This window comes from Canis lupus, chromosome 2 (assembly GCF_011100685.1).
Source record: "Canis lupus familiaris isolate Mischka breed German Shepherd chromosome 2, alternate assembly UU_Cfam_GSD_1.0, whole genome shotgun sequence".
Lineage (NCBI taxonomy): Eukaryota > Metazoa > Chordata > Mammalia > Carnivora > Canidae > Canis > Canis lupus.
The window spans coordinates 84,739,025-84,756,836 of NC_049223.1; the positions used below are offsets into that span (position 1 = coordinate 84,739,025).

At 64.8% G+C, this 17,812-nt stretch overlaps 1 protein-coding gene across 1 annotated transcript in view; it reads left to right on the plus strand.

Moving 5' to 3' along the window:
• The window catches only part of CASZ1 (castor zinc finger 1), a 42,231-nt gene that overhangs the window by 22,801 nt on the left and 1,618 nt on the right, over positions 1-17,812 (plus strand). Inside the window, exons 3-13 of the mRNA XM_038532041.1 lie at positions 3,654-4,130; positions 6,928-7,762; positions 8,654-8,722; positions 10,146-10,236; positions 10,946-11,110; positions 12,016-12,188; positions 12,379-13,232; positions 15,533-15,668; positions 15,888-15,951; positions 17,248-17,402; positions 17,511-17,633. Of these exons, the coding sequence (XP_038387969.1) occupies positions 3,654-4,130; positions 6,928-7,762; positions 8,654-8,722; positions 10,146-10,236; positions 10,946-11,110; positions 12,016-12,188; positions 12,379-13,232; positions 15,533-15,668; positions 15,888-15,951; positions 17,248-17,402; positions 17,511-17,633 (3,142 nt within the window). The remainder of the gene's footprint in view (positions 1-3,653; positions 4,131-6,927; positions 7,763-8,653; positions 8,723-10,145; positions 10,237-10,945; positions 11,111-12,015; positions 12,189-12,378; positions 13,233-15,532; positions 15,669-15,887; positions 15,952-17,247; positions 17,403-17,510; positions 17,634-17,812) is intronic.

The following is a 17,812-nucleotide window of genomic DNA, read 5'->3' on the forward strand; positions in this document are numbered from 1 at the left end:
CTCCCCCCAAGGCGGGACCAGCAGCCTGAGACCCCAGGCTTCTCCCCTTGAGCACGGGCAGCCCAGGCACGGTGGTTCCAGCTGCCCCCACCCCCTTAGTCCCCAGAGATCAGGGGCCAGGGCCCAGGTGCAGCCCCAGGAGCCCCCGTCCCCCCCGCAGCTGGCAGGAGCCCTGGCCTCCTCAGCCTGTGGAGGGAGTGATGAGATTCCTGCCATAACGGGCCTTCCTCCCGAGGCCCTCCCGTCATTGGATTTCTGAAGCTGGCTGATTTGAATATTTATAAATATCAGTAAATTATTTATTGTAGCAATCTGCTGCACCATTTTACCCATCTCAGTTAACACTTTAGGGGGCTCCATGTTGTGGGAACCAGGAGTGAGGGTGAGGGGGCCACGGGGCCGAGAGGCCTGGGACTTCTGCAGCCCACCCAGGAGCCTGAGCTGACGACACAGTGGCAGCCCTGGCGCCTCGCTCAGCCTGCGGCCCTTGTGAGCCCGGGCTCTGGGGCGTCTTCGCGGCTCCAGGATCGGTGGCCTCGTGTATCGAGTGGGATGATGGCGGCACCTGCCTCACTGGGTCACCACGAGGCACAGCCTGAGATAGGACCCCAGGGATGTACCGGGGGCTCCGGGTTCTGTCCCCCTGCCTGCCGCCAGGAGAGCTGCTTGCAGGTGGTCTGGTGGAGCTTGGAGACCCCGGGAGCTGGGAGGGGCCGTTTGTTGCTGAGTGGGCAGCCTGCCCCCACCCCCCCAGGGCCCCAGCCTCTCTGCTCTCCCCTTTCTCTTCTGGACCAGATGAGGTTTCCAGGTCTTGGGATCGCCTGCCTGGATGTGCACTGCACCTGCTGGCTCGGCCCTCCAGGGCTCAGCCGCCCTCTCCCAGGTCCTCGTGTGCCGGGATCCTCCCCCCGACAGTTACTGCGGCTCTTTCACGGGGAGAGAGCCTGCCCAGGGCCCTGAGCTGGCAAGGGGGAGAGCCAGGCTGTGCCCTGGTGCCGTGCCACCTCCGAAGGCTCACCCCACGGGGCCAGAGGCTAGAGGCCAGGAGAGGCCCTGGGCCTGTGGCCTGGCTGCAGGGCCTGGCCGCTCTTTCCCGGGGCTGGACTGGGCCCCCGCAGCTGCCCCTTGTCTCCTTTCTGGAGCCCGTCCCTGAGTAAGCAGCGCAGGAGTCCCCTCGCCTTCCCACCCTCTGGCCCAAGCCTGCCTCCTGGGCAGTATTGTTCCCAGAGGAAGTGTCCAGTGTAAATAGAGCAGCGGGCAGGCTGGTGGCGGGAAGGAGATGAAAGGGGGCAGTGACAGGGCCGGGGACGGATGGCTTCCTCCCATTGAGGCCTGGCCACGGCGTTTATATTTTAGGGAAGAAAGTCGGGGGAATGTTTACATGGCCAGGAGCCTGGGGTCAGACCACGAGGGGGGTAGTCTGTATGTCCCAGGGCCCTGATGGGGGGCAGGGGAGAAGGACTCCACGGAGTAGGCCGGAAGGCGGGTGGGCAGGCGGCTTGGACCTTCGCTCTTTCATACTCCCTCCCACTGCCCTGGCCTCTGCCTCCTGCCCTGCACCCCAGACCCACATGCCTTCTCCACCTCTACCCCCGGGACCAGCAGTAGAGTCAGAGGGAGGGCAGCATCTGGAAGGCAGGTGGGCTGGGGCAGAGCAGCAGCTGGAGGGCAGGTGTGGGGGGTGTAGGCGGAGCAAAGGGGCCTGCGGGCTGGGGGTGGGCCCTGGGCTCACAGCTGCATCACAGCTGGTGGGGGCCCAGGAGGGACAGAGCCGGGCCCGCGGCGGAGACCAGGAGAGGGTGGGCTGGACTGGGTGGGCCCCAGTGGCGGGAGGCTCCAGGATGGGTGGGAGCCCAGGGAGGGGGTGTCACCAGCAGCAAGTGCAGCCCTGGGAGCTTCTGCTTCCCTCTTCCTTGGGATAAATATTTATAGATCCATTTGCTGTCTGCCATACACACTTGGCTGCTTACCTCCTCCTGGTAAAAATAGAGCAGGCTCCCCGACTCCCCCCTCCCCTCCCCACCGGGGCAGGGCGAAGGGGCCCAGGTGAGGCCCGCTGCCTGTAGGTCTGCTGCAGGAAGCCTGGCGACTGGACCAGGGGTCGGGGCTGGTGTGACTAGGGGACCCGTCACTGAGCTTCGAAGAAGAGCCGCGTCAGTGCTTGGAGGCCCGGGTGTGGGCAGCACGCACCTGGAGATCGGGCGTACTAGTAGAGTGGGCCCCTGGCCTGGGCAAGGCTGAGAGCCCAATGGAGCCTTCTCTGCCTCCCTGGGCTGGGTCGCCGACCGGGCTCTGTGCAGGCAGCCGGCTTCGGGCACGTCTGGCTCCCGGGCATCGTACAAGCACCCGTGCGTACAAGCCGGTTTCCTGTGGGCGGGCAGTGTGGCCAGCCCATCTGGGCGGGGGGCCTTCCGGGGGCTTCCAGGTGTGGGGGTTTTCAGGGCATTGACCCATCAGAGGGAAGCCCCGTAGCCCTCGGCCCTGGGAGCAGAGCCCCTGCCCTCACTCGACCTTTTGACCACTATGGGTGGAGACTCAGACGTGCCCGTTCCTCCGCTGAGGGACACGCGAGAGGCCAGCGGGCCCCCTGTGGGGTGGCTGAGCCTGTCTGCCGGGCCCACCGCAGGGGCTGGCACACATCGGGGCTAAGTGACAGAGAGGTGCAGGACAGAAGACAGACACAAATGTGTACGTGTGTCCACCCTTGGTCTTTGTGGCAGGTCCCAGGTGTGTGGTCAGTCAGTGGGTCTGCTGTGCACCCGCGACCCCAGGGCCTGGGCACCCCACTCGGCAGCCGTGAGGAGGCGCCAAGACCCCGGGCAGCCTAGTTAGGGGTCACGTTCGGGACTTAGGCACCAACGCTACAGCTTTCGTGCCCTCCGTGGGGTCTGAGGAACCCCAGCCTGCTCCAGCTGCAGCTTCTCCAGGCTGGGAATGGGCTTCCCAGAGTTGGCCAGGCCCCGAGGACACCGAGTGAGGTCCCCGGACAGGGATGGGTGGCTCTCCCGGGACCATGAGGTGCTCTGCCCTTGAACGGCCCTCGCTGAGGCTTGGGGACAGGAAATGGCCAGAGAGGACGGGACTGAGGAAAAACAGAGGCCTTCAGAGGGCCCGGGTGGCTGGGGGAGCTGGAGGAGACCTCGGGGCTGTCTGCGGAGCAGAGGTGGGAGTCGGTGGGGCCCGGGCACTGGCTCTGGTACCTGAGATGCTCAGGTGGGGAGGGTGCCAGCCACCTGTGGCCGGGCCAGAAGGCAGGAGGCTGGCGCGGGGCGGCTCACGGGGCGGCGGGCTCACGGCTAGAGCAGGCCTGCGTGCGTGCCTCAGGGTCCTTGCGTGTCCCCTCCTCTGCCTGGGATCACACCTGGCCTGCCTCTCGGAAGAGGAGTTTAGGGAACGGGCGTAGGATGGGCTTCCAGGAACCAGGTGCTCAGGAGGAGCCAGCCCCTTGTGGTGGAAGATGGGCCGTTGGTGTGTCCTTGAGCCTCCTCGCACACGCCCGCCCTGGTGCGGGGCCCGGAGCACAGGGCGCAGGGCGAGCCAGGCCCCTGGGGCTCACGGGCTGGGGGGGACAGGCAGGCTGCAGGGCCCCGGGGTCAGGGGGTGGGGGGTGCTCCCGGAGGGCTGGGCTCTGACCCCTCCATCCACGCCCGCAGCTGAAGGCACCCGGTGCACCGACCCGCCCGCAGGCAAGCCCGCGATGGCGGCCAAGCGCAAAGGCGGCCTGAAGCTGAACGCCATCTGCGCCAAGCTGAGCCGCCAGGTGGTGGTGGAGAAGGCGGCGGACGCGGGCCCCCAGGCCGAGGGCAGCCCGCTGCGGCTGCGGGACCGGGAGGCCGGCGTGGCCCGGGGTGCCCGCAGTGAGGAGGACAAGAGGCGCGCGGTGATCGAGAAGTGGGTCAACGGCGAGTACAGCGAGGAGCCCGTGCCCGCACCTGGCCTGGGGCGGATCGTCCGTGAGGGCCTGGAGCTGCCCCCCGAGGGCGTCTACATGGTGCAGCCCCAGGGCTGCAGCGACGAGGAGGACCACGGCGAGGAGCCCCCCAAGGATGGCAGCGCCGTGGCGGAGGAGAAGGAGTCCGATGGCGCGGCCTCCAAGGACGACAGCGGCCCCGCCACCAAGCAGGCCTCAGGTAGGTGTTGGCCGGCCGGGCTGGTGGTTGGAGGGGCAGAGGGCATGACGCCGTGGGGTGCCCAGCGGGAGAGGGGGGGATCCTGGGGCCACGGCAAGAACAGGGGAGACTTGCTAGGGGCGGAGCGCAGCTTCCCAGGTGTGCGCGGGCTGGGGGCGGCCGTGCGCACAGTGGGTCCGGGGAAGCGACGGATGAGGACAGACTGCGGTGCCCACACCTGCATCAGGGGAGCCTGTGGGGGCTGGTGAGCCCTAGGAGCTCAGAGCGGAGCTCCAGGCTGGGCCTGCTCGCCCACCCGCCCCAGCCCTCTCCCGGAAGCCATCCCCTTCCCAGGGACACTGGCTGCCTCCTGCGGGACCTCGGGCTGGGGCACAGGGGCCGCAGGATGGCCCCAGCCGGCCAGTGTGCATATCCCATTACACCCACCTGCCCCGGGCATGCTCCTTTGGCTGACCTCTTCCCACCAGGTGGCCGAGGCCCGGCCCTCCACTGCCTCCTTGTCCTTAGACTCAGAGCTGCCCGGAGCTCCTTCCACTGCACGGGGAGGGCCTGCAGCCTCGGGGGGACAGGGATCACCAGCGCTAGGGTGGAACCCTGGGTCCGGGGTCCGGGCTCTGGCTCCCAGCCTCCCTCAGGCCTGTGCGGGGGGCCCCGAGCTCCCCTGCCTGCTCCCCGACCCCTTCCCCTGCAGCGAGGGGCGCATCTCCTCCCTGCGCGGGGAGCCCTGCGCAGCCACATAATTATGCATATAAGATATAAACAGAGCTGTTTAATTATCCTTCGCCACATCAGTGACAGAGTAATTAACAAACATTGCAAGATCAATGAGGAAAAGTGTGACCTTCAGTTTCCTCTGATAGGAAAAGCCCTTGCCGTTCCCAGACACAAGGTGATTGTGCTGAGCCAGAGGGGAGGGAGGGACGGGGACCGGCCGCTGTCCGTCGGGGCCCCGCTCTGCCCGGCTGCTGGCCTCGCTCTCCCCAGGAGGACAGCTGGGACATAGGGGCTGGGCTGGAACTGCCCCCGGCGCTGCTCCCCAGGCTGGAGGCGCCCTGAGACCCCGTCCGGTCCGCCCCGGGCACCAGGGAGAAGCCGCCGGAGCCCTGGCCGCCCACCAGGCGCAGGCCCCTCCTCGGGCTGGGGGCTCACTCACGCGCAGGCCTCCGGGCTGCCCCAGACCCCCGCCGGGCCCCCTCCCTCCTCTGAGCCGCCTGCCCTTCTGAGCTTCCTCTCTGCCATATATAGTGAGGGCCAGCTGCCTCCTGCTATTTTTAGCCCCTTTCCCTGGTCCCTGAACCACTGACTCTCGCAGCCAGCGCCCACTCCTCCCAGGCCGGGCCCCTAGCCCCACGTGGCCTGAAGGCAGGTCGGCGCCCCCACCCCAGCCACCCGGCTCCATGGAATAGCCATCTGCCCACCTGGAGTGCCAGGTGCTGCCTGCGACTGTCCTCTCCTCAATAGACCCCATGGGCTGGGATGCAGGTCAGGAGGTGACCCCCACAGGTCCTGGGCTTCCCAGCCTTTCGTGGGCTGCGCCCTCCCCTGTGGAGCCCTAAGGACTTGCAGCCTGGGGTCCTGCTGCTCTGAGCGCGCCCTGCTTTGCTGGCTCAGGCGACTGTGGAGGAAACACGCATGTCCCTGAGGCCTACGGGGGCCTCTCCCCCATGCACGCCTGCCCCCCATGCTGGGCATGGCACATAGGAGGTGTCAGTGTCTGCACGGGAGTGAGCACACCTGTGTACACCGGGGCCCCACACGTGTGCTGTGTGCACAAGGAGGCAGGTCTCCATAGGAACCCCCCTGGCAGAATGGGGTCGTCTTGCCTCCATCATGAGACTCATCCTGGGAGACGCATGTAGGGTCTGGGGTGGTTTGTGGACCTTCGAGGGTGGCCAGGGTGTGTGCACATGTGTTTGCTCATGTCCCAGAGGGGATGTCGCTCCAGGATCTCGGTGAGGCTGCAGTCAGTCCGCGGCCAGGGCTGGCAAGGCCAGCATCTCAGGCCCCAACCCTCTCCCCAGGGTGACCTTCCGTACCCGGAGCTCCAGGATGACGGGAGGAGGCTTGTAGGGTTCCCCACAGCGTGACCCTCCCCTGGGGCGAGCAGCCCCGAGTGAGTCTGGGTGAAGGCGCTGGCAGGGCTCCTGCCCCCTCAGCCCTGTTGCCTGGGGCCCTCAGCAACTGGGGGGGGGGGGGCTGGTGGGGAGGCAAGAGGCCAGCTCCTGGGGAGGCTGGGGCAGGCCCTCCACCTCCGGGGACGAGGGGCTGCGTGTCCACCTGGGGGGTCCGGGAGAGTCCTCCATGCAGGTGGGCTCAGCCAGTCCCGTCCCGACCGTGTCTGCCCCCGGGGTTCCCCCCGACTGCCCGCCGCCCCATTTCCCTCCTGTCCCCAGCCCCAGTGTCACCCCAGCCCTGGAGGCAGGTTGGGATCTGGCCTTACTTCCAGTAAAGTGACTTCTCTTTCATATTAGGCCAAGGCGAGAGAGAGGAGACATTTATGAAACTTTGTTTAATGTACTGAAAAGCCATCGGCCAGAACATTTAGGAAATTGATTTTCCTGGCATTGATGAACTCGTTTTATTTTACCCCGGTATTAATTACTTTTTTTTTAAACAAATTAATTTAAGAGTCGTAAAACCTAACAAGTGAGCCAAATGTCCATAGATCATGTCGTGCTCCGCCCCCTCCCCATGCCAGCCTCCTCCCTCTGTGGGTGGCGGCTCATGGGAGGGGTGCCCCCCACCCCTTGGTGACCCTGCCGCCTCCCAGGGGTGACTGGCTCTCCCCATGCCACAGGAGAGGCCTCCTCGCTCCGAGACTACGCCGCCTCCACCATGACCGAGTTCCTTGGCATGTTCGGCTACGACGACCAGAACACGAGGGACGAGCTGGCCAGGAAGATCAGCTTCGAGAAGCTGCACGCGGGCTCCACCCCCGAGGTGGCCACCTCCTCCGTGCTTCCCGCCTCCGAGGACGCCCTCAGCAAGCGGGCACGCTTCTCCAAATACGAGGAGTACATCCGCAAGCTCAAGGCCGGCGAGCAGCTCTCTTGGCCGGCCCACAGCAGCAAGGCCGAGGAGCGGGCGGGCAAGGAGGTGGTGGGGCCCCTGCCCGGCCTGCGGCTGCCCAGCAGCACAGCTCACCTGGAGACCAAGGCCACCATCCTGCCCCTGCCCTCCCACAGCAGTGTCCCCATGCAGGGCCTGGTGGCCCGCGCCTCCAAGTACGACTTCTTCATCCAGAAACTGAAGACAGGCGAGAACCTGCGGCCCCAGAACGGGAGCACCTACAAGAAGCCATCCAAGTACGACCTGGAGAATGTCAAATACCTACACCTCTTCAAGCCCGGGGAGGGCAGCCCCGACATGGGCGGGGCCATCGCCTTCAAGACCGGCAAGGTGGGGCGCCCCTCCAAGTACGATGTCAGAGCCATCCAGAAACCAGGTCCCGCCAAGGCTCCGCCCACCCCCAGCCTGGCTCCTGCGTCCCTCCCCAGCATGCCCAGCGCTCCCAGCGCCCCCGGGCCGGGACCTGAGCCACCTGCCTCCCTGCCTTTCAACACTCCCGAGTACCTGAAGTCGACCTTCTCCAAAACAGACTCCATCACCACGGGGACTGTCTCCACCGTCAAGTAAGGCACCCCCCCATCCCAAGCCCGGGCCCGGGCCTAGGGTCGCCAGGACGGGAGGCCCACGTCTCTGTCTCCGAAGCCCGTCCTACCTTACGCATGTCCAGCACGCACCCCGGTTAACATACGCTCAGGTTCCCATCCACACACAGACACACACTCGCTCATGCCCGGGGTGTGGACTGGACGTCTTGCTGCGTGCACACTCGCTCTCACATACCGCATGCTTCTGTGCATGTGCTCATCTGCTGACACACACGCCGGGCACTATTGTGACCCCCATTTGCCAGTGACAGGCGCTCTCTGCCTCAGAGGCAGCCTTGAAGGGGGCTGTGGCAGCCCAGGTCTGAGTTAGGGGCTCTGGCTCCACCCTGGTGACCTTGGCTCCCAGGTTGAAAGCCTGGGCCCTGGGGAAGGCAGCCTGAGAAGGCAGGAGTCTGGGGTGGGGCTGGCCACACTCATTGCTACCCACCAGGCAATGGTAAAATTACCTGTGGCTCAGTTGTGTGGGGCTGGGAGAGGGCCTCCCCACCCCACCCCCACTTGAGGCAGAGCTCAAATCCTAGGAGTTGACCTAGGGAGCTACCCGCTGGCCTTGGAGCTGGGGGAGCAGGTTTCTGACCGGCTAACTGCTTGTGCTTGGCACATGCTCTCGCCCCTTCCCTTGGGGGCTTCCCAGCATGCAACGGGGGCCAGGCCCCAGCTTCAGGGCTTCCTAGCCCGCTGGACGCCCATCAGGCCCACGACTGAGGAGGAGCCTCAGGACACAGAGCAAGAGAAGGAAGGGCCAGGGCCCCAGGGCCCCAGGGCCCCAGGGCAGGGAGCTGCCCCCAGCCGCTCCCGGGGCGTGAGGCTACCCTCCGCTAATCGGCTATGCCCTGTGTCTCTCGCCAGGAATGGATTGCCCACAGATAAACCAGCTGTCACCGAAGATGTAAACATTTACCAGAAATATATCGCCAGGTAGGCCCCTGGGGGCGGAGACTGCCCTGGAGAGAAGGTGGGGTGGTGCCAGGAAGCCTGGGGCCTGTGGGACCGTAGGTGCGTGTGACGGCCAGTCCGGGGGGCCTGCTGCTTCTCCCCTGCACTCATGCCCTCAGATCACCCGAGGGTCTGTCTGCTCCCACTCTCAGAGCCCCTTGGGGTCTGCCCCCTTGACGTGGTCTGGGCCGCACGCCCTCAAGCCCTCGGCAGGGCCTGGTCGCAGGTGAGCCCAGGGTCCCACCGCAGTGGACACAGAGCCCCGGTGGGATGCGGGCCAGCGCAGAAGGGCGTGGGGGGTATGGGCGGGTGTCCTCTCCGGCCTCAGTGTGCTCCCTGGGCCAGGCCTTGATCCTCACCACCCGACTCCAGACCCGCTCCTGAACATTTTTAAGGCAGGTGAAGCACCTCCCCTCCGCAGACTCCCCAAGTCAGGCCGCCGAGGGCCGGCTTCTGACCAGGCGGCACAGGGCAGGGGCCACTCCCGGCCTCGTCTTTCTCCTGACCTTCTAGGTTCTTCCCATCCCTCCCTGTCTTTTTAGCTTTGCTCTGTTCTATTATTATTATTATCATTATTATTAGGGCCTCAGCAGATGGCCCGTTTGGCAGCTTCGATGTAAATGTGTGTTTGCAAGTGGGGGTGTCCGCCCCTGCCCTGCAGTCTGAGGCCAGCCTTCTCCTGGTTGTGGGCTCTCCCCAGAGCAGCCGTCACCAAGACACATGCATGCCCCCGCAGCCTCGGGGTCCGGGCAAGGCACGGGGTTTCCTGGGCGGCGGGCAGCGACCAGGCAGCGTGGGGCTCCTGGCTGCGGAGTCGGCTGGAGAGCACGCTCCCTGCCGCAGGAAGCCGAACAGATGCTGTGCTTTAAAAATTCATAACCCTGGGCTGTTTCAAGTGTCAGGAAAGCCCAGGACAGAGAGAGGCTTTAACGCCTCTCAGCAGCCGGGCCCTCCCAGCCTGCATCTCCAGCACCTGGCTTAGCACCCGGGGGGCCAACGGGTGGCACCTGCAGGATAGGCAGCAGGGCCTCACTGCCCGTCTGCCCCAGGCCTCTGCGCCTGTCTCTGCTCTGACCTCTGGCCCGCCCCAGCTTCTTCCTTTCCACCTTGGTGCTAGGCCCTTGTGCCTCAGTGGGCCCTCATTCCCAGGACAGGGAGACAGGTCTGCAGTTCAGTGGCTCGAGGATTCCCCGCAGGAGCAGTCACTCCCCCTGGCCTCCTCAGGTTTCTGACACTTGACCCCACGGACTACCCACCCCTCCTCTGCCCCAGAGCTCCTTGTTTCCCAGGGGCCCTGTCCCAGCGAATGGACAAAGAATTTCTTGGCTGCTCTGGCCAGGGGCCTGGGAAGAGTCCTCCTGGGGCTGCTGCCCGGAGAGGCCTGAGCTCACCGTCCTCCCTGCAGGTTCTCGGGCAGTCAGCACTGCGGCCACATCCACTGCGCCTACCAGTACCGAGAACACTACCATTGCCTGGACCCTGAGTGTAACTACCAGGTAGGACCCAGTGGGTGCCCGCCCAGCCCCTGCCCCTGAGAGGGGCTCCTCAGAAGCGGGATGGGGGTGCTCGGTTCCACTCAGGCTGCCTGAGCTTAACTCAAGCAGGCAGAGAACCCAGAAATCTAGCAGCTGAATAGGCATCTGATGGGATCTGGAGCCATCTGCATCCCTGGGATGGTAATTGGAGCTCCCCTCCTGGGGAGCCTGCCCGGCCCCAGGGCCGGGCCAGCAGGCGTTGGCACCTTACCTGACCCCTCCTGGTGTCCTCATGAGGGCGGTAGTCCTGCCCCATCTAACAGGATAACCCTGAGGCTCAGACTGTGACTTAGGGTCAGGGCCTCCCCTGAGGAGCACGGGGCGGGTCAATGAGAGAGGAGTGCGGGCTGTCCCCTCTGGCTCACCAAGGAGCCCAAGCTGGCACGGCCCCTGCATGGTGCCGGGCAACCTGAGTTCTCAGCCATTGGAGCCTGTGTCTGAGGGGCCCGGCCTGATTCGGCTTCTCTGCTCCTGGGCGTGACCACTGGGAGCCTGGCGGGAGGTCAGGGCCGGGTCCGTGGCTCCGGAACCCTCTGAATTGCTCCGTGTCTGGTGCCCTGTGCTGGCCTGGGGCCCTCTGGGAGCAGGAGTGCTTACGGGGGGAGAGCGAGGCCCAGTGCTCGGGGCAGGTGGCTGGCCCAGCCCCCACCCACACAGCTGTCTCCCACAGAGGTTCACGAGCAAGCAGGATGTGATCCGACACTACAACATGCACAAGAAACGCGACAACTCCCTCCAGCATGGCTTCATGCGCTTCAGCCCGCTGGACGACTGCAGCGTCTACTACCACGGCTGCCACCTCAACGGGAAGAGCACCCACTACCACTGCATGCAGGTGCCCCTTGCACTCCCAGGGCAGGGCGGCCAGGGTGGGGGCGCAGTGGGGGACACGGCCTCTGGCGAGGGGCCTCCCTGTCTCCTGGCCCGGCACGGGGGGCGCAGGCGGGGGCAGTGGCTGGCGGGCCAGGGCGGGGCTGTCCCCATGGCCATACTTGGTGCGGGTGAAATTCAGGGAGCTGTTTATACAGACCGACATTTTTCAGGCTTTAACACCAAGAGCAGAATTGCAAATGGTTCCTGAGGAGGTTTTTGTTTAATTCTCTGTTTTAATGCCACGCAGAGTCTGGGCTTTTTCAAGGTGTCAGGTCCAGGGGGAGCGACTTGGGGTTGCAAATAGCAGCCGGCGCGCCTCCCCCGGTATTTGTCAGGGGGTTGTTATGGGCTCCGTGGAACAGCCGGGGCCGGGAGGAGAGGGGGGCTTGCTCTCCGGGCCCTGAGATGGTGCAGACACTGGCATAGCCCAGCCTTCAAGAGTGCTCAGATTCCACTGGTTTTTACTCAATATGGCAACGTTGCCTGCCTTGGCCCAGCTGGGGTGGGGTGGGGAGGGCCCCGTGCCAGCAACTGTCCACTAATCCTGGGCTGAAGGTGACCACTAGGCCCCCAGGTCTGGCCCTGCCCACTGCCGGGGGCTTTGGAAGTAGAGCCACAGAGTAGGACCCTGAACTCACCTCCTGTGGGACAGGACCGCCGCACCTGTGCCAGCAGGTGTCCAGAGACCCGAAGGCAACTCAGCCCTCGGCAGAGGCCAAGCCAGGAGGGCTGGGGGGTGCGAGAGGCTTTCCACTGCCTGGATGGATGTTTGCGGGGCCGGTGCTGCCCCGAGGAGGGAGGTCGGCCTCTGACTGTGGCCCAGGGTTGCCCGGCCTCCGTCCCCCTGACGGCCAGTCTGCCCTGCAGGTGGGCTGTAACAAGGTGTACACGAGCACGTCAGACGTGATGACCCACGAGAACTTCCACAAGAAGAACACCCAGCTCATCAACGATGGCTTCCAGCGCTTCCGAGCCACCGAGGACTGTGGCACGGCTGACTGCCAGTTCTACGGGCAGAAGACCACTCATTTCCACTGCAGGTGAGCAGGGCCGGCCAGGCCGCGGGGAGGGACAGGGACCGGCCGTGGGGATGGGGATGGGGACGGGCCCGCGGGGAGGGATGGGGACGGGCCATGGGGCTGACGGCTCGGGGCATGGGCGGGGGGCCGCCCAGAAGCTCCTCTGGGTGCCCGCCTGGGCCCTGCCACAGGCTCCCCGTGTCCCGTCCAGGCGCCCCGGCTGCACGTTCACCTTCAAGAACAAGTGTGACATCGAGAAGCACAAGAGCTACCACATCAAGGATGACGCGTACGCCAAGGATGGCTTCAAGAAATTCTACAAGTACGAGGAGTGCAGGTACGAGGGCTGCGTGTACAGCAAGGCCACCAACCATTTCCACTGCATCCGCGCCGGCTGCGGCTTCACCTTCACCTCCACCAGCCAGATGACCTCCCACAAGCGCAAGCACGAGCGCAGGCACGTCCGCTCCTCGGGCGTGCTGGGGCTGCCATCCTCGCTGCTGAGCTCCAAGGACACGGAGCACGAGGAGTCGAGCAACGACGACCTGGTCGACTTCTCGGCCTTGAGCAGCAAGAACTCCAGCCTGAGCGCCTCCCCGACCAGCCAGCAGTCCTCCGCCTCCCTGGCCGCCGCCGCCGCCGCCACTGCCACCGCCACCGAGGCCGTGCCCAGCACCGCCAAGCCTCCCAACAGCAAGATCCCCGGGCTGCTGTCCCAGGGCCTGCCTGCATCCATCCCGCTGGCGCTGGCTCTCTCCAACGCGGGCCTGCCCACCGCCGCCCCCTACTTCCCCATCCTGCCGGGTCGGAGCAGCACCTCCCTGCCTGTGGGCACCCCCGGCCTCCTGGGCGCCATGTCGTCGGGGGCGGCTGCCTCCGCGGCCGCTGACACCCCCACTCTGGCCGCCTCGGGAGCCGGCGACTCAGCCCCGGCGGCTGCCACCTCCGTCCCCGTGCCACCCGGCTCCATCATGGAGAGGATCTCCGCGAGCAAGGGCCTCATCTCGCCCATGATGGCCAGGCTGGCCGCGGCCGCCCTCAAGCCCTCTGCCACCTTTGACCCAGGTGAGCAGGCTGGGCTCTGCCCAGGAAGCACGTGGCTCACAGACCCCCGGAGTGTGCAGAATGGAGCGGGAGAGGGGTGGGGGTTGGCGAGGGCCGTGTTCTCCTGCGCCCGCGGCCTCTGCCTGCCCAGGCCCCCTTCTTTGCCTGCTCTCTGTCTCCTACTGTTAATTTGCTTTTCGGGGCCTCTCGCTCTGGCCTGTGCACCCCACCCCGGGCAGCTCTGTTCCTGCATCTGTGAAGAAGAGGCGGTTGAGCCGGGCCTCGGCCTCGTGGGGAGCTTTTGCATCCTGGGGAACTGTTCCTCGCCCGCTGCCCTGACACCCACCCCACCTCGTCCCAGGGCCAGCCCCCGAGGAGAGCAGTCCCAGAGCCCCCACGTTTCCCTGGGGCCCCCTCTCAGTCTCCTGGTGGGGACAGGAGTCCAGCCCAGCGGCAGGGTGGCCACACTCAAGGGATGCTTGAGATTCACACCCATCCAGCCCCACGAGGCCAGGGACATCCTTCTGGCCTCTTCCTGTCAGTCAGTGAGGTCTGATAGAACTTTCTGCGACCACGGAAACGTTCCATTCTGCGCTGTCCACCACGGCAGGCAGTAGTCACAGGGGGCTGCCAGGTGCTTAAAGTTGGCCGTGAGACCAGGGAACTGGATTTCAACTGGAATTGCTTTAACGTAGTCACGCCTGGCCCTCAGCTGCCACATGGGACAGCATGGCCGCAGCCTCGTGGTCGCCCTGCTGCCCTCCCTCTGGCTCACCGAGGGCCGCGGTTCTCCTTTCTCACGTTTTCTACTTTTTAAATAAGTCTTCTGTGTCTCTGAAACTCTCCGGCTTTTCTGTTCACCTGGCTCCTCCCCTCCCTCCCCCGTCGTGCTTAGCCGTCCAGCAGCCCTGTGCTCCGGAGGGCCTCCCGGGCAGCTGCGAGTGCGAGGGACCCAGCTGGGGGGCACAGTCCTGCCTGGAGGAGCTGAAGGAACAGTGGGGGCGGCTGGCTCGGGCCCCACAGTAGGAGGTGGCCAAGCCCAGACTCGCACCTCGGTGGCCCGGCTCCTGAGCCCAAGAGCCCTGCTCCCCTGTGAGACCTAAGGTCCTTGCGGCCCAGCCCAGGGACCTGCCCAGACCTCCCGGAGGGCCTGCCAGTGCTTGGCCAGGGGGCCCAGGCATTTCCCAGGGGGTGGGGGAGCTACCGGCAGGTGGACTCGGACTCTGAAAACCGTGCTGTCCCAGTGGGACGCTCCTGTCAGCAGTAAGTGGAGCGGCCCACCTTCCATCCCAGGTGCGGGAGGGACAGCAGGTCTGCCCGGGGCCGGGCCCCCCTGGGCAGCTGCCGGCCGGCTGGGGTGGGCGCCCTTCAGGGCCATGCTGGGCTCCGTGGCCACACGGGCAAATTCTTCCTTTTCATTAGAAAAGTCTCCTTCCCCCAAAAGAAAGGTCAAGGGGAGGGGCCCACTTGCCTTTATTTTTTAATAAAACGCCATTTGCTGCCTGTGACGTGGCCGTGTCAGCCACAGTAGCGCCTCGGGGCACGGTACTAGTTCAGCCCCTTGGGGATGGCGGGGCGAGCTTGGTGGACACACTCCCGTCAGCAGCCTCCTCCGCCCCACTCTGCTCGGCCTCCCAGTCCTCTGCCCACCCGGCTGCAGCCTTCCCCCAGCGGCCGCACCCCGCCAGCTCCCACCCAGCCCCCGTGCAGTCCGCCTGGCCTGAGTGGGCCTCACGTCCCTGCCCTGGGCAGCTTGACGGCGAGGTCACATAGTTTGAACCGCTCTGATTGGCCGTCAGCTTCCGTAGCCCTGACACAGTGGATGCCCCTCCTAGGCATGCTCAGTGGAAGGCAGGGCGGTCGCCCCGGCAACAGGGGGCTGGGGACCCGCGGGGGGCGGGGGGCGCAGCTCCCAGTCTGGATCTGCCACTTCCCCTCAGCATTAACAGAGTCTTTAATAAAAGCCTAAGCGGCAGCCCCACAAATTGACTGTGACAGTCGGTGGAGAAAATGAAGGGCCCCCACCCCCGTGCCAGCCCCCTCCCCAGCCTCCCGCCCCGCTCCTCCAGGAGGCCCTGAGCCAGGACAACTTTGACATAATTTTGCAATAATTATCACTTGAAGAATTGCCACACAGGGGTAAGCGTCACAAGCGATCATGTCAGTGGGGAGAACCGCTGACCAGCAGCCGGGGCTCCCCCAGGGGCTCCTGCCCACCCAGCCCCCCGCGCTCCCTGCCCTGGGGGCGGGGGGGTCCAGTGTGTGCCCCCCACCGAGGCCCGAGGCCCCTCTAAGGCCGTCTTCCCTCCCCTCCCCTGTAGGAAACGGGCAGCAGGCCACCCCTGCCAGGTTCCCCCCGGCCCCGGTGAAGCAGGAGCCCGGTGAGAACGCTGGTGCCCCGGTTCCCCACGAGGTCTCCCAGGACCGCAGTTTAGACCTGACGGTGAAGGAGCCCAGGTGAGGCGAGGCCGGGGCCTCCCAGCTCTGCGCCGCGGCAGGAGGCTCTAGGACCAGCTCCCTCAGAGTCGGAGTCGGACCCCACCGAGCAGGGGGCCACCCTCCTGCCTGGGCAGATGCAGCAGGCGCGGCGGGGCCCTGGGCGTGGGCTGGGACGGGTGGGAATCTGGGCTCCGTCCCACGTACATCTGAGCTAAAGCCCCTTGGTTTGTGTTCCAGTAATGAATCAAATGGCCACGCAGTCCCTGCAAATTCATCTCTTTTATCCTCGCTTATGAATAAGGTAAGAACCATCCATCACAGGCCTCCCGTTCCCCCACCCAGAGAAATTAAAGCTGTGCTGGGGGGTGGGGGGGATGTGTTTGTTTTTTAATGTTTTGCCTCTAATAAGATGAGTTTGTACCATTTAAATTTTGAGGCCATTTTTCATCGGATATAATTTCAGAGCCACTGCTTACAAATTAATTTAATGAACTGGCTGAAGAAATATATTCCAGCCTCTGACACCCTTTTTTTCCCTTCAGATGGAGGGCTCCAAAAGCTTTTCCGAGCCCTCTAACTTCTTCTGCTCTCAGTTATTAATTTTATTTATTTATTTTATATTTTTTTTGTTTGTTTAAAAAGGGGGTGGGGGAGGGGCCCTAAAGTGGGAGCAAAGCATCAATTTCCACTTTTCGGGTTGAGTAATGGTCTCGGACGCCTTCCACAGAGGTCGCTCCGGAATATTTATTTTAAATAATGCAGGGTCTTTGTAAATTATACATCATCTCAAATATATTTTCCCCCTTCACATGATAAATTTGACTACAGCAAGATTAATTTGGTTACCGCACACAAGTGACTGCCGAGGCAGCCGGGCCTGGGCCGGACCTCACGGGTGGGGGGTCCCGGCTGGACCCTTGGCAGCGAGGGAGCCTCCAGTGCCCTTTGCCCTCTGCGGCGGGCCCGTACCCTCCCCTTCCCGCCCTCCCTCCTTGCTCTCTTGCTTTCCTTTTTCCTTCTTGGGTCACTGCCCCCCCCCATTCCTTCCTGTTGGCCGGGGTGGGGGGGCACGCGCCATGTGGGTCGAGCCTTGACACGGGTTCACCCTCCCCGCTCCCCGTCGAGGCCCAGCAGCCCTGAGCCACCCTCATCTCCCCCAAGAGCCTCCCACCCTCCCTCTCTGCTCCTCCTTTGTGTGCCTTCTCTTGTTCTCAAGGAATTCTTAGGGGTTCCCCCTACCTCCTCCTCCTGCACTTCTTTTGAAAACCTGGCAGGAAAATAAGCAGGGAGCCACGAAGTCTGGGAAAAGCTAGGCTGGAGTGTGTGCCCAGAGTCCCGGCCTTCGCTCTAGTGATGGATCTTAGCACCACGGGGTCTGTGTGGAAGAGCCCTGGCATCTCCACGGGGCCAGGGTAGCACCGTGCCCCGTGGCAGTGTCCACCCAGAGCGGGCTCGGTTGTGGCCGGAGCTGCATGGGGCCAGGCCTCCTCTCTCCTCGGCTGCGCTCGTCCTCTGCGAGAGCCGTGGCAGCGCCCACGGTGGCACGTGTGTGTCTTGAGGTCCCCAGCCTGCAGCACGGCCCCTGTCCCCTTTGCAGATGTCTCAGGGCAACCCCAACCTTGGCAGCCTGCTGAACATCAAGACGGAGGTGGAGGCCAGCGCTGCCGTGGAGTCCTCGCCCTTCCTGGGCAAGGCTGTGAAGGCGCTGGTTCAGGAGAAGCTGTCTGAGCCCTGGAAGGTGTACCTCCGAAGGTGAGGGGCTTCCTGGCAGAGCAAAGGAGCAGGGAGGGTCATGGTGGCCGGTGCCCTGTCGTGGTGGCCGGTGCCCAGGGTCTCCTCTGACCACGGTTCCTCTGCCAGGTTTGGCACCAAGGACTTCTGTGATGCCCAGTGTGACTTCCTCCACAAGGTCCACTTCCACTGCGTGGTGGAGGAGTGCGGCGCACTTTTCAGCACCCTGGACGGAGCCATCAAGCATGCCAAGTGAGTGGGGGTCCCGGGCCCTGCACCCCACCTCTGGGCGAGGCTGGGCGAGGCTGGGGGCTGCTCGGGCCTCCAGCTGCTTTCCAAGCAGGACCGTGTGCAGCTCCCAGCAGACCTCAGAGGCTGAGCTGGCCACTTAGAAGGTACCGCCTGAGAGAAGGCGGGCTTGCCCCGTCCCT